The 18,530-nt window shown below is 38.4% G+C and overlaps 2 protein-coding genes across 4 annotated transcripts; one reads left to right on the plus strand and one right to left on the minus strand.

Annotated features, from left to right (window-relative positions):
• Positions 1-9,688: 9,688 nt before the first annotated feature.
• cfap73 (cilia and flagella associated protein 73) lies at positions 9,689-13,532 on the plus strand. 3 transcript variants are annotated; one of them, XM_088297313.1, is made up of 7 exons: positions 9,689-9,798; positions 9,932-10,073; positions 11,329-11,421; positions 12,237-12,428; positions 12,832-13,053; positions 13,143-13,301; positions 13,394-13,532. In XM_088297313.1, the coding sequence occupies exons 2-7, from the start codon at positions 9,945-9,947 to the stop codon at positions 13,496-13,498; spliced, it is 900 nt and encodes a 299-aa protein (XP_088153439.1). In that variant the 5' UTR covers positions 9,689-9,798; positions 9,932-9,944; the 3' UTR covers positions 13,499-13,532. The 3 variants fall into 3 exon arrangements, with proteins under 3 accessions (XP_088153439.1, XP_088153431.1, XP_088153447.1); XM_088297321.1 differs by having other exon boundaries at positions 9,704-9,798; positions 9,908-10,073; XM_088297305.1 differs by having other exon boundaries at positions 9,696-10,073.
• An 850-nt stretch (positions 13,533-14,382) lies between these two features.
• On the minus strand, positions 14,383-18,507 carry drc10 (dynein regulatory complex subunit 10). The gene is made up of 5 exons (XM_088297294.1): positions 18,358-18,507; positions 17,183-17,849; positions 16,553-16,774; positions 16,397-16,468; positions 14,383-15,637 (listed from the first exon to the last, which is right to left on the minus strand). The coding sequence occupies exons 2-5, from the start codon at positions 17,843-17,845 to the stop codon at positions 15,335-15,337; spliced, it is 1,260 nt and encodes a 419-aa protein (XP_088153420.1). The 5' UTR covers positions 17,846-17,849; positions 18,358-18,507; the 3' UTR covers positions 14,383-15,334.
• Between the last annotated feature and the right edge of the window lie 23 nt (positions 18,508-18,530).

Below are 18,530 nucleotides of genomic sequence, written 5' to 3' on the forward strand. Positions count from 1 at the left end.
TCAATCCCCCCAGAGTGGTCGCGATGCATACCTTCTCTGCCTTGTCTTATCTCTGACACGTTGTTTGGCATCTCAAGTCTCCACCAGCTGGACCCCCTCACTGACAACCTGCTGCCCACAGAGGGGAGGAGTCTACAGTTGTGGGGGTGCTCACTCTCCTCATGTTGACTAAATCTGGAGAAATATTCAGTGAAGATGAACACTCATGTAGTTCTGTTTGTTTTTAGTCCACTTGATGATGATGCATTTTTGTGAAGTAAGTCTTAATTACATTTTTTGGCTTGTTATATATGCCTTCCTTTGATATTTTATTCTTCTTACACGTTGAGGTCAGAGGTTAAGCAGGCAGCTCTTCAGAGGTTCTGTTCCTCCTTAACCCACTGATGCCAGACTGGGTCGAGCAGGGGGGCCGCGGGGTAAAAGAGGCGGAGAAATGAGTTCTCTGAGGGGCCTGCAGCGCTTAAAAAATGGATTGGCTCAGAGGGTTGCTATGACCTCCATGTGGCTGCAAGTAAGGTGGAAACAATTCGGAACCATTTGGGATCACCAAAAGTTTTTTAAATGGCATCATGGATTTCGGTTCAGTTTTTAAAAACTTTGAGCTGGTTTACAATTTGGTATAATAACACTTTTAATCAAGTTAAGGTCCACACAAGTATGCAGCGAGTGTGCATGCATGCGCAATCAATCAGTGAAGGACTTTCTCATACACACAGTTTCAACAGTAGATTGATGGACCTTTGCGATCAAAGAACTTAAGTGGTGCTTATCGTTATCTCTCGCTCCCTCTTACATACACACACATATGCACACGCACACACTCACAGGCCTCCACTCACTTTTTAGTTTAAAATTATCATCCCTTATGATTTCATCATAAAACATTTCAATGTAACTTTTGTGCTCTTTCTTTTTCAGTGAGCTCTTGATGTCTGACCATTTTGAACTGGAATAAGAAATGTTTAAGATGAATTCACATTCTCATTCGTGCTGTCTCACGGAGCAGAAATTAATCTAACATGAGATTCCAAATATTGTAGTAAAGCAACATTTTTGGTTTTCTTCTCAACCTAAGTAAATCATTATATCCCCGCAATGTTCATCAAATAATAATGTCCATTATTATTTTATTCTTATTTTTCTGTGTAAATTCACAATTAGTAATGGTCACAAAAATAATAATCACATTTTAAAATAAAAAATTGTATTTCTGATTTAAGATCTTATGCATACTTATGTATTAACTATTACAAAATGCGTATTATTTTGGAAATTAATAATGCTGTAAATTTGGAGTAGCTGTGGCATAATCCATAAATAGCAAATAAGCATTATATATATAATAATAATGATAATAATAATAACGATAATAATATTAACAATAATAATAATAATAATGACTTGGATTTATATCGCGCCTTTGTTTACATCTTATTTCTATCGTAATCCCTATTATAACTCTATCAAATGTTCAAATTACAATCAATTATTGGTTAAATTATTCCTAGTTGGAATGACTGGTCCGTCATTCCTGCCAATACTTCAACATTATTAAATATTAGGGGAAATTGTGGAAAAACAAAACAAGAAAAACTGCAATTTTGAAATGCAGATATATTTTATTTGTAAAATATATGAAAATTAAGATTGTGTTCTTGTTAAAAAATGCACCAAAAGTTTCTGTTTCAATATATATTGAAACTACTGCCTATACAACTGTATTTAAAAGACACCCTCAACTTATCTTCGTTTCATTATGGACAAAATTGTTGCTTTGAATATATAGAGATGTCTTTGTAGGACACTTAGGAACATTTGTGCATTGGACGTCATTAATGAAGCCATTTTGTGTAGAATAAGTGGCCGGAGATGGAGTGTAATTGCTACAAGTTCATTATGGTTCATCTTTCTTTGCTGATGGTGCTCTTCTGTCTGTGTGAAGTGCAGGATGGCAAAGGCCGACTAAATCTGTTATTACACTGGAAATACAATAGTGGTGATTATAATCTTTCAGTCTGGCCAGTCAACATCAAAACAGTATTTAAGCCTGTTGCATATTATTTGTAAATGAGACGCTTGGAGATGCCTCACTGCCAAAACAACCAGCAACTTTTTTTAAGGATATCTTTCAATATAGCTACAGTATTTATCTGACATTTGCAACAGCACAATGAAAGTATGATGATTTTAAACAATAAATGCTGGGCCAATCGAATTGAATGGTGGCTGATTAGAATGCTCCAATCCATCCTTGCTTTAATGTAAAAGCCCCAAGAACCGACTAATGTTGTTAAGCACAGCACAGTAACAGGACTCCGAGGCAAACTAATTCCCCTTCCAAATGAGAGTTTATGGCTGAAATTGCCTTGAAATCAGCCATGTAGATCTTAATATGAGCACGAGGGCTGTCAAAGAAAAGAGTGCAAGAGGCACGTGTGTATGCATGTGTGTTGTATCTGAAAGACAAAAGGTCAGGGGTTGAGGGTCAAACTAACAGCAGACAGGCCAGTTGAGGGTCAGAGGGCTCAGACTAACCTAATGGAAGTTTATCTGCCTTATTGAGCTGCTTTATCGTTGTCTCCATTGCTGGACTCTCACTTTTTTTTTTTTTTTGCTGGGGGGGAGGGTTCTATTCAGCCAGAATGAGGCAAACGCATCCCATATTTACCCTTACTCATTTGTAATGTGGTGAGAGCACATAGTTGATGTGTGCAGGTATAATTGCTTGAGCTCCCGACATACTGCAAAGGTCTATGAGTGCCAGTCAAACACACATAACAGTGGAGGTGCTCCCTCACTGGGCTGCGGTGGGGGTTGTGGGCCGTCATGGAGCCAATGTCCCATCTGATTACGGCCAGAGGACTGGAGAGGCACGCTAATCCGCCATACACACACACACACATACTTGGAGACAAAGGAAGACAACCAGCAAGACAAAGACAAGCCTACTGAGTCAAGATAGAGACACCCGCCATGTCGGCCCACATGTCCAGACAGCACATAATGATATCATAGCAGCAGGACGTCACTGTGCTGCTTACAATACAGAACAAGCGAGACGACTAAGGTCAGTGCCAACATCTCTGAATAGTCAGGTCAGGACCACTGTTTCTAATTAGATACTCACACAAAATTGTTTTTTCTATTTCTATTCATCTTTATACCATAATAAATCTAATTTCATAGTCATTAAGGGAGACATATTATGCATTTTTCCACAATTTAAACGATGTTGCCGGACATACTTTGGTCAAAATACCCCAAGGATCAAGCATTATAGACTATTTTACAACCTTATTCCTTTTCTTGTCAGTGTGTCCCAGTTTTGAGTGAGCGACCCATATAAAGCTGAGCAGGTCCGACTTTCGTGACCATGAGGATCACGGATGGAGACAACCCAAAAATAAGCCCATAAAGACAACATAAGCATGTTTGACTTGTGCGGGTGGCACCCCATTCACTACACTGTGTGTAGTATACAGTCGTCACTCGCTATATCGCTGTTCACTTTACATCGTTTCTCTGGATCGCAGAGTGCGAGTAGGTGCTACCTGCAGTTCATTCTTCGTGAATTCTCCCCTGAGTGGCTCAGGTTTAGCCAGTTAACAGTCATTTACCTCCATATGATCATTTGCTGACTTCCACATCAGGCACACACACACACACACGCACGCACGTTCAACGTCACAGATACTACAGCGTAGAATGTGAAGATAGTGAACCCAAGCGGCAAAAATATCTGCCTCTCACATGCATATATTGTGATTCTACATGCATGAACATTTAAAATATATTTAAATAAATATAGAAGGGCGGCACAGTGGGTGACTGGTTAGCACGATGGCTTAGAAAATAAATGGATAGATAGGGATTACTGTTCTTTGTGTTGTGAAGCATGGTAATGGGAGATCTGTTGTGAAAGAGTACGACACCAGCTAAACTGGGGATGATACGTTGCTCAAGGGAACCTCGACAGGAGCCAGCCAGAAAACTAGCATGTCTCTCACTTGCCCAGATCCAAATTGAGCTACAGTCGCCTTATACGTAATAAATTGATAATCCCTCAAAGAGACGTTCAATTTATAGTCTGTATTTTTGTTGCATAACACAGCAAAGCACACCGCATGCAAGCATGTGAGGAGGGATATCGCATTTGCCTAATGCCAATAGTTAATTCATTCTATGATGCCAATTTTTGGTTCTCTTTGATATGTATTATGTATAACACAAAGAAGTGATTGAACTGCATATATCTTAAAATCTTGTTTATTTTATTTGTCCAGAACGCAGCACCTGAAGGGACAAGAGGATTTGTCTTTAAAAGAAAGATTTGTTTTTTCTGTGGCATGCCACTGTCACCCACAAGTTTGGTGTACGAACAACCGCATGAGCGTGACTGGCATCTCTATTAAAAATAATAAATCAATCATTGGCAGTGATTGAGCACGATGAACTCTGGCTACGCAATCATGTGGAAAATGTCTGTAGATCAACTTGGCGGCATTTACAAACCAGTAAAGAAAGAAAATATTTCTTTTAAAAATTTATTGGCATGTGTCCTAACAATAGGTTTGGTGCACCACTTTTTGTCTTAAATAAAAACATCACTGCTACATCCCCATTTTAATTTCAAATATTTAGTCGTGTGCAAATCAGAAAACAAAAGACACAATAGATTTTTTTTTTAATATATATCCAGTATTTAGAAAACCCGTTTTGGTCTGTTAAAAAAAAAAATCTTGCTTCCTTTCAACGTGAAGCGCACCACTGGAGCCTTGTTCCTGGTTATGTTCAAGCATGTTTGCAAACAGGCCAGACAAGACCACTGCTGTGAGACAAACACCAAACACAAACATCAATACAAAAACAAATGATTTGCATTATTCTTACACTCCCCTCCCTTGAGTGCACATGCGGCCTGATTTTATTGCACTCACTCAGCTGTCTGCCTCCTTTGTTTGCCAGCAGCAGCAACACTGTTTGGGTCCCGCTCAGTGCATTTTTGACGTTGTTTCTCATTATTAAAAGATGGTGTCATAGAGGCGCTGGCCTCTCTGTCTGACAATGCATTTGCATTAACACAGACTTCCTCTCAATATCGCTTTGCAACACACCGTGAATTATAGATGCCTAAATATTTATTACCTTTGTGTGTGTGCGTGTGCGCGCACGTGCGTGTGTGCACGTGGACTTTCCTGCTCAGTGGAAGAGACAATGTTTTACCAATCTCTGGTCAACAGCAAATTGTAATCAGCGATCACTTTATGTGTCTCCACACGAGTTTTTGATGGTGGTTTCCAGAATGCCGTTGCATATTTTCTCGCATATCAGGTTTTTGAGATACAGAGGCAGATTTTCATTGATAAAGTAGATTTTTGTGTAATTTCAGGTGAGATCATTATTTTGGTATATTGTTATATACTTTGTTTGGTTGTGTGCTGTGAGATTCTTGTAACATATGTGCCTTGGGCATGGTTATTTTAGTAAATGTAAACGAATGAAATAACTAAAACTAAAATTGAAAATGCTTTAAAAAAAAATAAATAACTGGAACTATATTTTATGGATGTATAGCTAACTAAAACTAACTATAATTACAATGGATATGTCTTTTTTTTTTTAATTAATTTAAAACATGAACCTTTGGCATTGATTTCAAATGTATTCATTTTGATATTCCTGCATGGCCTTTAGCCGGAAGAAGAGAAGCCTGAACAGTCATCTGGGAGTTGTAGTCCTTTTAGTGTCACCGAGATGCATTGTCATCAAGCAGCAGTCAATAAAAATGCTAGCCACTTGGCGTACGAGGCATCCGAATTTTATTTAGTAATTAGGGTGCATACATGCGGGCGGGACGGTGGCCGACTGGTTAGCACGATGGCCTCACTGTGAGAGAGAGCACCGGGCGTGGGTTCGATCCCGGCTCCGGCCGTCCTGTGTGGAGTTTGCATGTTCTCCCCGTGCCTGCGTGGGTTTCCTCCCGGTACTCCGGTTTCCTCCCACATTCCAAAAACATGCATGGCAGGTTGATGGGATACTCTACATTGCGTGTGAGCGCGGATGGTTGTTCGTCTCTGTGCGCCCATCAAACACACACTAACTCTAAAACTAACTTAAACTAAACTAAAACTGTTTGTTAGAATGTTAGAAATCCCTTTATTGTCATTGTACTCAAGTGTGCAACGAGATTAGAGGGCTCCCCTCTCCAAAAATGAAAAAAATCTAAAACTAATCAAACTAACAAAGCTGCCCTGAAAAAGAATTAAAACTTAAACTACTCTAAAACTACTAAAACTAATAAAAACTAGGAAAACATAAATTTATTTAAAAACAAAAACTAAATTAAAACTGTTGAAAAAATCCAAAACAAATAAAAACTAACAAAGCTGCCCGAAAAAAAAATAAAACTAAAACTAACTTAAACTAAACTAAAACTATGTTTAAAAAAATCTAAAACTAATAAAAATTAACATAGCCGCCCTGAAAAAAAAATGAAAGCTCACTAAATGTAAAAAAACAAAACTCAAAACAAAATAAAACCAAACTATAATTAAAATTCCAAAACGAATAACCCAGGCCTTGGCCCAATTAAGTTTGTAGCAAAGTGGTTTGTGACATGCTCATTGAATTAAGCACCACTGATTCAAGTTGTGTGTTTTGACAATACATAAATTGTCTTAGTGGTGTACAGTCAAGGCCTAAACTCCTTAGTGTTGTGTGTAAGCATAAACATTTTAAAAGGCCATCAATGTCAACCACATGGACTTAATCAATACGTTTGAGGTGATAAAGGTGTGACATTCAGTGGCCAATGAAGACAGAGCCTCCAGCTCCACTCTTAGAATGATGCCCTGACATCCGTCACGCCTTTTCTTGCACTCACCTATTTCTGGTCAAAACTGAACTGGAATTTGCACTTTCAGTCATTGAACAGAAATCGACCTCACGCGAATTCTACGAAAGACTCAGCCGTAGCATGACACTAGTCCCTGTTGATGGTTACAAATTGGAGCCATATTTTGCATCAGGGTCGGGTCCTCCATCAAATTCTCTATTATTAGGGCAAATTCAGTGGAAATACAGCTGTGTCGGATCTTAGTCTGCAAGGGAAAGTTTTTTTCTTTGCCAAAGTGTTTGATCATATGGGTCGGTTTAATGTACAAGGAGTTTGGTCCAGCCTGATCTTTATGAAAAGTACCTTGAAACAACTTGCCGTTTGGTGAATAAAATTAAATTGGCTGTCGCCATGGTTGCGAACCAATAAGAGTGTTTGCTATCAACTGCTGCCATTGGAACAATGCCAAGGGTTGGGCAAGTTTTTTAATGGATTTCTGGCACGTACTCCCTCTCTCCCTATTATCTTTGACAGTGAATAATATAGTTTGAACAAGGAAAAATTGTCTTTATCTAGAAGGTCAGTGACGAGAGAAAGAGCAGAGAAAGAACACGACCCAGGAGACGTTACTTTGGATCTATTTAAGAATCATTCCAAAGTTATTTCCACCAATATACTCTACATATGTGACTGATTAAAAGGCACTTTTGCAGAAAACTGGAGCAAAATTACCTTTTCTAGTGAGGAATAAAGGGTGAGCGTTGTTGTTCAGGGCAGTTTGCATCACCTAGCAATAAAACAGTAGTCGGACTTGGAGCATTTTCCCCTCTTCCTTTCGAGCAGCTAAAAAGCTCTCCTGATGTTAACATGGGTGTGATGTCTCCACCTTCTCAGCCTCACGCTTGGCCCATCACTTCACACAACATGCTTTTATTATAATAGCATTCCATTCTATCAGTATTAATAAAGTACACTCTATGAATGTGCATTGTGCATGTGTGTGTGTGTACAGCGTAGTAAGCTATCCATTCATTAAATATAAATACAGAGGCATTTCAGTGTGTTTTTGTTTTTCCTCTTCATTGCTCTTTGGTCAAGCATTTCTGATTCCTTCAAAGCGTATTCAGTCTGTGCGTGTGTGTGTACATATTTAAATCCTTTTAAATCAGCAGATGCATTTTCCTGGTTGTTGGATGTCGCTTCTGTCTGCATCACCATCCACTTCTCACCTAGTAATTATTATGCAAAAAGAACAGCACATAACATTTCCATTATATGTGTTAATGCCACCTGCCTCTGTCACCTTGTCTTGTGTCTTAAAACCTTGCAACTTAGGCACACCGTACTCTCCCTGCGAGGTGATAACAACGCTTGAAATATATTTTAGGCATGGATGCATACACAAGGTTAGTCTTATTTGGTGATGGATACAAGACAGTTTTGTGTACATGGCAGCATTTTTTAATTCAAATGTGAGCATTGTTATCTTTTGAAGACATCAGCATCGATACACAAAGTGTGCTGTATCGGTGTACTCAATGAATGGGCCGGAGTATATTTAAAGTAGTCCATAATCAAATTGTTATTATTCGTTTGTAACTACGACAGTGCGTGAGACACTCATAATGCTAAATGTCATTGTGTCAGTCTAAGGCGAGCGTGTTGTGTATACGTGCGGTGGTGTGCTTTGGCCAGAGGTGTGATTTTAAGTGTGATTTCTGCTTAAAGTGAAAAAGTCACACATTTCACATCTGTAACACCTGTCAGTCAGGCCATCAATGAGGGCCATCATCTCTCAAGATTCAAATGAAACTTTTGATTCCATCGGATTCTAAAGTGGTATTTAGATTGTGGTGTATTATTAAAAAAATGCATAATAATCATACAAATGAATGTGTTTATTAAGTTTTGCCCTTGACGAGATGTAACTGTTTAAGAAAATGTTTTTGTGTTCTGCCGTTGGACATGGTGAAATGAAGGTAGTCCTGAAGTTTGGACGCATGCGGTCAAATGCACTTATTGCATCAAGTTCATGTGACTCAGCTTACAAATTTCAGAAATCTGACAGTGATTCTCTAATTGTGGTATGCAGAGGTGCATGGGCTGTTCTAGTGGTACAATATCAGTATCACTGTATTAAAGCCCTAGCTGGAAACCCTACCTGTAGAAACTGGGATCTGGAACCGTGTTAGCGGCATCACATGTGACCAACGTTGGAGTCGTCAGGTCAAGGAATTCCAGCACCGGTGGCGAGGTGAGCTGGAGACTACACAGGGCTGTCCCCACTTATGTACATAACATGAATGTTTTACTTATTTTATTTTTTCATTTAAAATGTGTGCAATACTTTATTGCAATTGAAAATTAACATCCTGGGTTTAGTTTTTTGTTTTGTTTTGATTTAAGTGCAGTGCAAATGTAAAAACTGTGCATAGTGTTACAGACTTGTCATGCTTTTTGGAATATCAAAAACGAGGCCGAAACGTTTTTTGATGAACACTTAGGCCTACTACTCTACGTTTTTTAATGTTGGTCATGATGATGGTGCTTGGAGAACAAAGTATTTTCAAGGTGATGCTTGGTGTAAAATGTTCAAGCACTTCTGCAATTCAGAATGTCATTTGTTAATATTCCATTTCAATGTTTCAGATATCGTTTTAATGTGTATTTTTGCCCACGTGTTCGTACTTACCCTGATGTATAAAAATGTATGAAATGTAACGAGATAAGAAAGATAATCTAATTAATGAGCTTTTACATTTTTTATTTTTAAAAATGTAAGATTAATCGTTTGATACGGCACTCCTGTTTCTGTACATAACCAGCGACTGTATACCGGTTACCATAGGAACAACCGGCCGGAAGTACCTCGGTGTCAACACATGCTTGACGAAGACTTCGATAAGTGAGACCAATGCAAACCAGTAAAAAGTATCAGAGTCAACCTTACAATTGAACACTGCGTGAGTACCTTTGACTTAGCATCTCCCGCAAGATTATCTCACAATAAATTCACACGAAGATGTGTGAAACTCGGGCCGAGACCGTGTGTTAACAATCAATGCTCATTAGCAACCTCCTTATTCCGTGCTCAAGTGTCAAGTGGAGAATGTCTGAGGGTGAACGTCGCGTGGTGACACCCAGGAGGTACCGTGACAGGAATGAGACTCTGATTGAGTTCATGAAGGATCGCCGCGAGCATGAACATCTCATAGCCATACTGGAGCAGCGCTTACAGGTGCGCAGAGAAAAACTGCAATGGCGGCTGTAGTACAACTACAGAATATTTGAGTAGGAATAGCCTTTGGTAAAAGTAGAACGGATTCATGCTTTCGTGCAATTAAAAGGACATATTACCATAGCTTTGCTAATATTGTGATACAATACAATACAATACAACTTTATTTATATGGCGCAGTTCACAACAGCTGGAGCTGTCTGAAAGTTAAAAAAAGAAAAGAAAAGAAAAGCCAAATGACGTACTGATAAAGAGAAAAAATACATAATTCTACACTACACCGACGTAGGGTTGTACCATCTCATGTGTAACCCGAGTTAAGCTCTTCCAGCATTTTATTTGTTATGATAAAATATATTTATATATTATTTGGTCAGCCTCCCCTATCGATCGGGCAAACTCCCCTTTAGATATAGGAGAGAAACATCCAGTAATCGCCCGTGACTTAATGTCAAATGTCCTCCCTTCTTTATTAAGATTATTTTGAACTTGAACTTCATGTACAGAATGTCCACCGTGGTGAGCATTTTATAAATTTTAAAAAATGAGACACATTTAATGTACACACCACAGACTGGATTACAATTCTTGACAAAAAAATGTATAAATAATAATATATACAGTAACCTCCAGAATTATTGTCACCCTCGGTTAAGAGGCGTTAAATGAACTCAGTTATTATTGGAGACGCACTCTTTAGTGAAAATTGTAGAAATGGTTCACCACAAAGCACATGCAGAATCAAGCTCATTCCATGCCCATCTTAGTCCCCAGACCTCAACCCCATTGAAACCTGTGGAGAAAGCTAAAGAGGAGAGTGCAGAAGAGAGTACCCGGGTCGCTGGATGATTTATAGAGATTGTGCAAAGCGGAATGGTCGAAGATCGCACATTATAGAAGGTGATCAGGTGCTGCTTTGGCTAAAGGAGTTTTTACAAAGTATTATCATCTGCGGTTACTAATTGCGGCACACATGATGGAAGAATTATTTCTAAATGTTGTTTTTTTTGTTGATCCTAGATTGTTTAGAAATAAACGTTGAATTTATTAAAAGCTAAAAAATGGACAATAAGTATGGAGGGCAGTGTATTACTGATACACCTAATCAATGCTGAGATTGGCTTTGAACATTACTATCAACTACAGCTGTATCTTTGTCTGTGACCAAAATCTGGTACATATTATAACACTAAAAATATTCACAGTCACTTACATTTCACAAAGTAATTGTGTAACTGATGTTGTGTTCTCAAAGAAATTGGAGAGTTTGCGACAGTGTGAAGATGAGCTACTGAAGGAGGCAAAGAAGGCCAAGGAATTAATTCCTAACTTTGATATTTCTCCAAAGGTACAGTAGAGAATTTCACACAGAAGTTTTACACAAGACCTCATTTCAAAGCTAAAATTTAATATCCTGAACAAATGTTATGTTCACATCTGGCCGTGATCTCAAATCGTAAAGCATATGTTAGGGGCATTGTATGGTGGGAGGAAAATTATGATGATTCTAAGAGCAAACAACTGAATTTATTTTCAGTGTATGGTACTGATGTGGTGGGACCAAAGTGATTTTTGGACAAGGCCCCAAATCCCAAACACCCCAGCTAATATGAACTTATAAAACTCAAATGTCCATGTATCCTCAAATACAAACATTAACTTTCACTAAACTATGTTTTCTATTTCCACAAAACAGCTTTTGACTGTAAAAAATGAACTTTTTTCATATTAATGAAGAGAGCTGGAAACATTAAAATTACAAATGGAAATGAAACAGCTCCGGACAAAGACTTAAAAAAAAAATCTATACTTACGCTTAAGATATACATCTCGCCTTTCCGACATGAAATTTAAGCCAACATCACACTTACTCTATCAGTATTTGTGTCGAGATAAAACATTGTTTATTGATTCTTTAGGAAGTAACCCGTAACACGGACCGCCTTGATGTAAGATACTTAAAGGATGCTATGGAACATAGATTAAAAAAGACAAATTGTCTTCAGTGCCCTTGAGTTAGAAAACATTTTTTAAGACATGCATTAAAAAAAAATTCAACATTGCAAAATTGTACATGCAATGCAACCCGAATCCTTGAATGATTGCGTTGAATTGTGGGTTTTGGCTGACTTTCGGCTAAAAACAGCCAATCTCAATGTGAAGGAACAAGATGCTGATCAGAACGTTAAAAAGGCAGAAAAGGAGAAGAAAGAGGCGAACAAGAAAGAGGTTGAGGTCAAGCTGCTGTACGAAGAATACACTCAACTGCAGCACAGAAAACACGAGCTCCTTCATCACGTGCAAAGAGACGCAGTATATCGGGACTTCATGGAACAGGTGTTGAAACTAACACGGGTAAGGTTAACAATAATGCACAGCAATGTTGAATTGTATTGAACTATATCTGTATTTTCATTTGTTAGCATATATATATATATATATGTGTGTATGTATGTATGTATATATATATATATATGTATGTATATATATATATATATGTATGTATATATATATATATATATATATATATATATATATATATATATATATATATATATATATATATATACAAGCACAGCAATGTTGAATTGTGTTGAACTAGTATTTGTAAAAGTTATTTCCCATATTTTTTTAATCATTATTAGAGAACGTGGCCTATAGGCTTCATGATACCTTCCATGTGTGCTTAGAAGACTTTATAGGGCTCTTTTGAGGGGATCAGTCATTTTTGACCCATGTCTTGTTTGCGTGTTAACAGTTTGAAGATGAAGCATCTCTGGCAGGTCATCTGGAGAATCTTCTTCGCATCAGGGAGCAGCTCTGTGAGAAGCAGCGGTTAGCCGAGGAGCAGGTGGACCTGCAGAGGAAAGCCTTGTTGACCTTTAACAGCCAGCATCACTTGATGCTTCTGCAGTGCAATAACCAGCTGTCACAACTGCACCACAAACTGGACAGGGCACAACCTGAAGTGGAATGCTGGGTATCAAAGCTTAATCCTGGCAAAGAGGAAATCTAGATTGAATGTTATATGATGGTTTTATGTCAAGTTCTGCTCTTCTCTTCATACAGGAGACAAAGTGGAAGCACATTCAGGGCACTGCAGCCAAGGAAACGCTCCTGCTGGGACTGATCAAGATGGCAGCACTCAACCTCTACGAGTTGACGGGCGGTGACGTGGATGGAGAGAAAGGCGTCCCCCTGAGTGACACTGACACACAACTGGACAAGGTTTGTGCCTTGATGGATAATCTAGAGAATCTGAAAGGGAAGATAAGCTCAACACACACACCCACGCACACTTGTTTTTGTCTGTTTTGTAGATCAAGATGTTCATACAGGACCACAAGGACATTATAAGACTACATCAAAGTAGCGTACATGGAACCAAGGACGAAAAGACCGCTGTTACATTGACAAAACATTAAAGGACTGTATTTTATTTGGATATAAAATTCATGTCTTAAGATTTCCAAATGTCCACCATGTACCATTTACAGTGTAGTTAGAGAATGACATGTTACACTTGGTGGAGATGGAATCACATTAACTTGGTTTTAGTGTCAAAAACATTTTCACTTCTTCACAATTTATCAAATATATATCAAATTGCGTATAACTGGTCATCAATATGTTTCTATGGATAGTTCCAGTTACTGATTAATACAAGTGTGACCTCTCAGATTCAAATGTACGTCTCAAAGTAGTCTTTGAAATGCTAAGAATAAGATTATACATTTATTTAGAGCGACCTTTGATGAGACATTAAATTTATAAAATAATCCCCTCCTTGTCTCGCATTCACATAATCTCTTATATGAAGATTACTGAATTCTGACAGGATTGCCGACAGCCTTCACTGAAAAGATACAGTATACATAGCAAAGAAATTCACATAACTCACAGCGGAATAATTTAGAAACTCAAAACAGTTTTGAAAGAATAGAGGAGAAATTAATTTTCCTGATCGCCAATCAGTAGTCAGCGTGGTTTGATTTCTACTTTTGCGTCTGCATTCAGGAGTTACACAGGTAATGCTGAAAATGTATACTATGCTCTCCGTATGTAATGTCAATTTTATCACATTAGTTTGGGAACCATTTTATGTTCTCTGTGCAAAAGCAATTTGCATTGACCTCTCATAATTGTCCAAAACCAAGACTTTAAATCATCACTAAACTGCTCAGTGATCAAACATATGAAAGTATAGCATCACTTAGGCGGTTACATTATTAGATAGGAACAAAGTTAACTCCTAAACAAAAAAGTAAATATTCTTTTTCCCATGACGTTTATTCATGTTGTTCCTGAGTGTGACCCTTAACCTTCCCCCGGGTCTGGAGCCCCCAGAGGTAACAACTGAGCCCAAATAAAGATCAGTGAAGTGACAGACAGACATTTCTGATAAATCTTATTTGAAAGGATTTCCGGGCTCTCTCTTATGCTTCCTTAACGTCATGTAAGTACAGGAGCGCTCATGACTCACCAGGATGTCACCATGGAGCAGTCCCGTACTGCCATCATGTGATCATACAAGAAAACAACTGGTGGACCTATTTTATTTGTTCCTGCTTGACTTGAAGGTCAATTATGACATGTTTGATGTGGAACTTGAGAACCAAGACCTTCCTCCTTGTTCTTTTCGTCCATGTAATCTGTTTTAAGTTTACCCTCAAATATGTTACCAGCAATAAATGCATCCTAAAAAAAGGCAGGGGTGTTTTCCTAACCCACTTGGTGGGTAGCTCTGGATTTTGATCAGATTGGATTACTTTTACCCAAGGTTGGGTTAATTATTTTTGACCCACCAGATTTTTGTGGGCTGAAGATGGTCGCCATTTGTATGCTGAAGTAATAACTAATGTATTATTCTTAGACGACGGCTCGTTAACTTGGGAAAATTTAATTTAATTTAAATCGAAAATGGGTGGGTTGTGTCAGGATGAACATGTGGTGTAAACACTGCCGAAAATGGTAGTGATCTGCTCTGGTGACCCCTGATAGAGGAAAGTTGCGTCTTCTTAGAAAATTTTGATGACAAAATTGCAATTTTTTTTAACCACAGCTACTGGTAATTTGGCAACACATTTTTTCAATCCAGAATCAAAATCTTGACCCAATCGGCTGGGTTGTTGCTGGATCCAGAGCTTGGTTAGTTATTTCACCCAATTTAAGTCGTATTTTAGTTTTTTAAGAGTGTATGATTAAAAACGTAAAAAATGCTCAGCTATAGATTGCGTATAGTAGTGACTTTAAAATCTAGACTATTTCTTCTTCTTGCCTTTGCCTTTGCCTTTGCCCTTGCCCTTGCCCTTGCCTTTCTTTTTGCCCTTACTGGGTGTGATGGGGTTGCTGGCCAAGATCTTGCGAGTACAGTAGCCCCTCCACCATGACTGACAATAAAGGGCAACTTTAAGCTTCAACTCAGAAACTCTTTTCTCTTCTGCCAGTCGACGCTTCTCCATGATGCAGTTGTACTCCTTCTCCAGGTCAGCATAGGGCTTCTCAAGTCTTTCACGTTCCCCTTCCTCCCTCTCAACGTCCATCTGACATAACTCCAGATCAGTCTGAGAGATGAAGACAGAGTTAGTGAAGCGGATTTTGGTCTTAATTAGTCTTTACACAGATTTGATCGGCTGCATCGAATCAGCAGATAATTACAATTTATGCAAAATCGGTGATTGTTTGTAATGTCATAATTTGTCGATTGATCAATGACGTAATTGATGGGATCCGCAAAATAAGACAATACAACAACCATAATATCGTTCAATTTAGTGACATAATGTGCTCTCATCGTTAATAATCCAAGGTTTCTTATAATATTGTCGCAGTCGTTGAACCATTAAACAACTTGCATTTGAACACAAGCTGGAAGAGCATACAACAATATTCATGTATATTCTTTATCCTGTGAAAAACGCCTACGTAATATTATTGCATCTTATTTGCAATGGTTTTCTACTGTTTTGCATTAGCAAATCTCTTTGCATTGTCTCTAATCTGTATGTATTTTGCCGCCCTCTAGTGGTCAAGGGGCGCACTCCAGAATGAGCAGCACTATGGCTATTAAATTATCACGACGCAAAAACTCTTTAATTGTGTTGTTTTTATTTAACCGTGTTATTTAAGTAAATTCAATGGGAAATAATGATTTGAAATATGAGCATTTTGCATTAGGAGCGCAGTCACTGACCAACTTGAAGTGCACCACCATTTTTCCGAGTGTTTTTGGTCCTGTATCTTCGGTCAATACTTATAGTCAAGTCTATATTTAATGTTCCTTTGATACAGTTAATTAATAAAAATGTTCCAAAACTTTGTACCTGGTGCTCTTGTATTTCATCATCAAACTTTTGGAGCAAGTATTCAATTTCCATCTCCACATTTTCATTTATCTGTCAAAGAAGGAAAAACATGAGTTTATTTCATCCCCGCCACATAAATGACGAAAATAAAACAGTCCTAAAAATTAAGTGCACCTCTTGGAGTGTTTTCTCCCCCTCTCTGAATTTAAGTGTTGAAGTGTGGATTCGAATGTTGAGGCGGTCTATTTCCTGCTGGATGCTGGCTTGCTTCACTTGAGAAGCCTTGATGAGGGACTGGCACTGTTCATTCGCGAAAAGCTGCCAGTCGACCACTTCTATCTGGTTCTCCTTAAGACGGTGCTCCAAAGTTTCGATGTCATCTTTCTTCTCGGAAATCTAAAAATCCAATCCATAAAATGGGAGCGGTCAGACATTTAGTGTTCTGAGTCATAGGATTTTTTTTATTGCAACTTCTAATGAGGAATGACTGTACAGTGAACACACCTTTTAAAATAGCCTTTTTTTTTAATGTGTAAACCTGTATTAAAAAATAAAATGACTTTGAATATATTTTTCAAAATATGAAGGTTGAAGAAGAATAGCATGACAATGGCGCCCAAGCATACATCCAAGATCAACTCAAGAATAGCTTCACAATAAAAAGGCCAGATTTTTGTATGCACACAGCCGTTCAAATATGAAACAATGGGGTGACCCAAAGGGGGATTTTGAGTGGTCAAATCTTGAGGAGTCAAGGTGTTTTTACTTCAGCCACACAAAAGATGTGTTTATAGAACTTCTCACCTCAACATCTTTTTGTATGATAGCTGCAGCGGTTTCTTCTAGTTTGATAATTAGTTCCGTGTCAGGTGACACTGTCTCAAGGGCTAACAGTATTTCCTCTTCTGGGCTGGTCTGCAACCTCACTATCATATGGACATGAAATTTCTTCAGCCCAACGATGAGTGTGGTCTCAGTCTCCCCAACTTCCACGCCAACTTCTGGTCTCAAGCCCAAAATTACATCAGGGTACGTCCGGAAAAACCTGAGCAAATCCCTAACAGTGTACTTGAAGTCTCTCTCTAGCTGAGCCTTTCTTTTCCTTCTGGCACTTTCTTCTCCTGCTGGTCCACCTTGGAGCTCATTGAGGTCCTTTGATGTTTCCAGCCTCTCTCTTAACATCTGATGCATTTCCAAGATACTAGTGAACTCCTCATGTACATCAACACACGAGCAGACTAACTGGCGGACAGCAGGCAGGGATGCTGCTATCTCAATTTGACCAATGCAGTTCTCCAGTATGTTTGAGATGGTCTGGGCCTCGGGAGAAAGGAGCCTTTGCTGTGGCACCTCATGGGTAAGCGCGGCCTCCCAATCTTCATCTTGCTGGAGACCAGGGGATAAAAGCTGAGTATTCTCCGCCTCTATCACCTCTATTAGCTGAGCTTCAGGCACGTTGTCCATCATGTCACTGATTGTGCGAAAACAATGAGATGTGAGATAAACCGATAGTTACTTTGTACTGTTACTTTAAAACTTAAATATCCTTTATGAATCAAATATAAATAATTACTATTACTTGATGTCTCCTAAAATAATATGTAACGGCTGTGGATATTGTGTCAACGCCCCAACGTCAGAGCCTTCTTACACTATGTGATGACGTCACGTTTACAACGTTTTTCAAATGCATTTGAGCTACTTTAAAAGAAAATTGCAACATTTATTCAACCTCTTCGATTTGTTTTCTTCCGTTCACACTTAATGTTACAGTTAATGTTACAACACAGGTAATGACATTTTATTCTGATCACATTTCCTTTTGGCACTATATTAACTTTCCTCATATTTGTTGTTGTTCAGAACCTCGCGGCTCGTTGGCAAATCAAAACATTCAGAACAACGACAGTTACCAAACGAAAAGATGGAAAAGGTATATTACCACCCCAGGCCATATTGAAAATCCGAAACGTACTTACGTTGACCTGTCGCTCGCCTAATGTGTTTACTGTTGCTATGATACGGTCCAAAACGGCGACCTAATTTAATTATAGGAATAAAATGTTTATACAGTCTACAATTGTTCAAATGTTCTTATATCTCAATCTTATATATTAATAGACCCGTAAAATACGTATTGATTACTTTTATT

This window comes from Idiotropiscis lumnitzeri, chromosome 1, assembly GCF_059441095.1.
Source record: "Idiotropiscis lumnitzeri isolate Australia: NSW breed Sydney's pygmy pipehorse chromosome 1, RoL_Ilum_1.0, whole genome shotgun sequence".
Classification (NCBI taxonomy): domain Eukaryota; kingdom Metazoa; phylum Chordata; class Actinopteri; order Syngnathiformes; family Syngnathidae; genus Idiotropiscis; species Idiotropiscis lumnitzeri.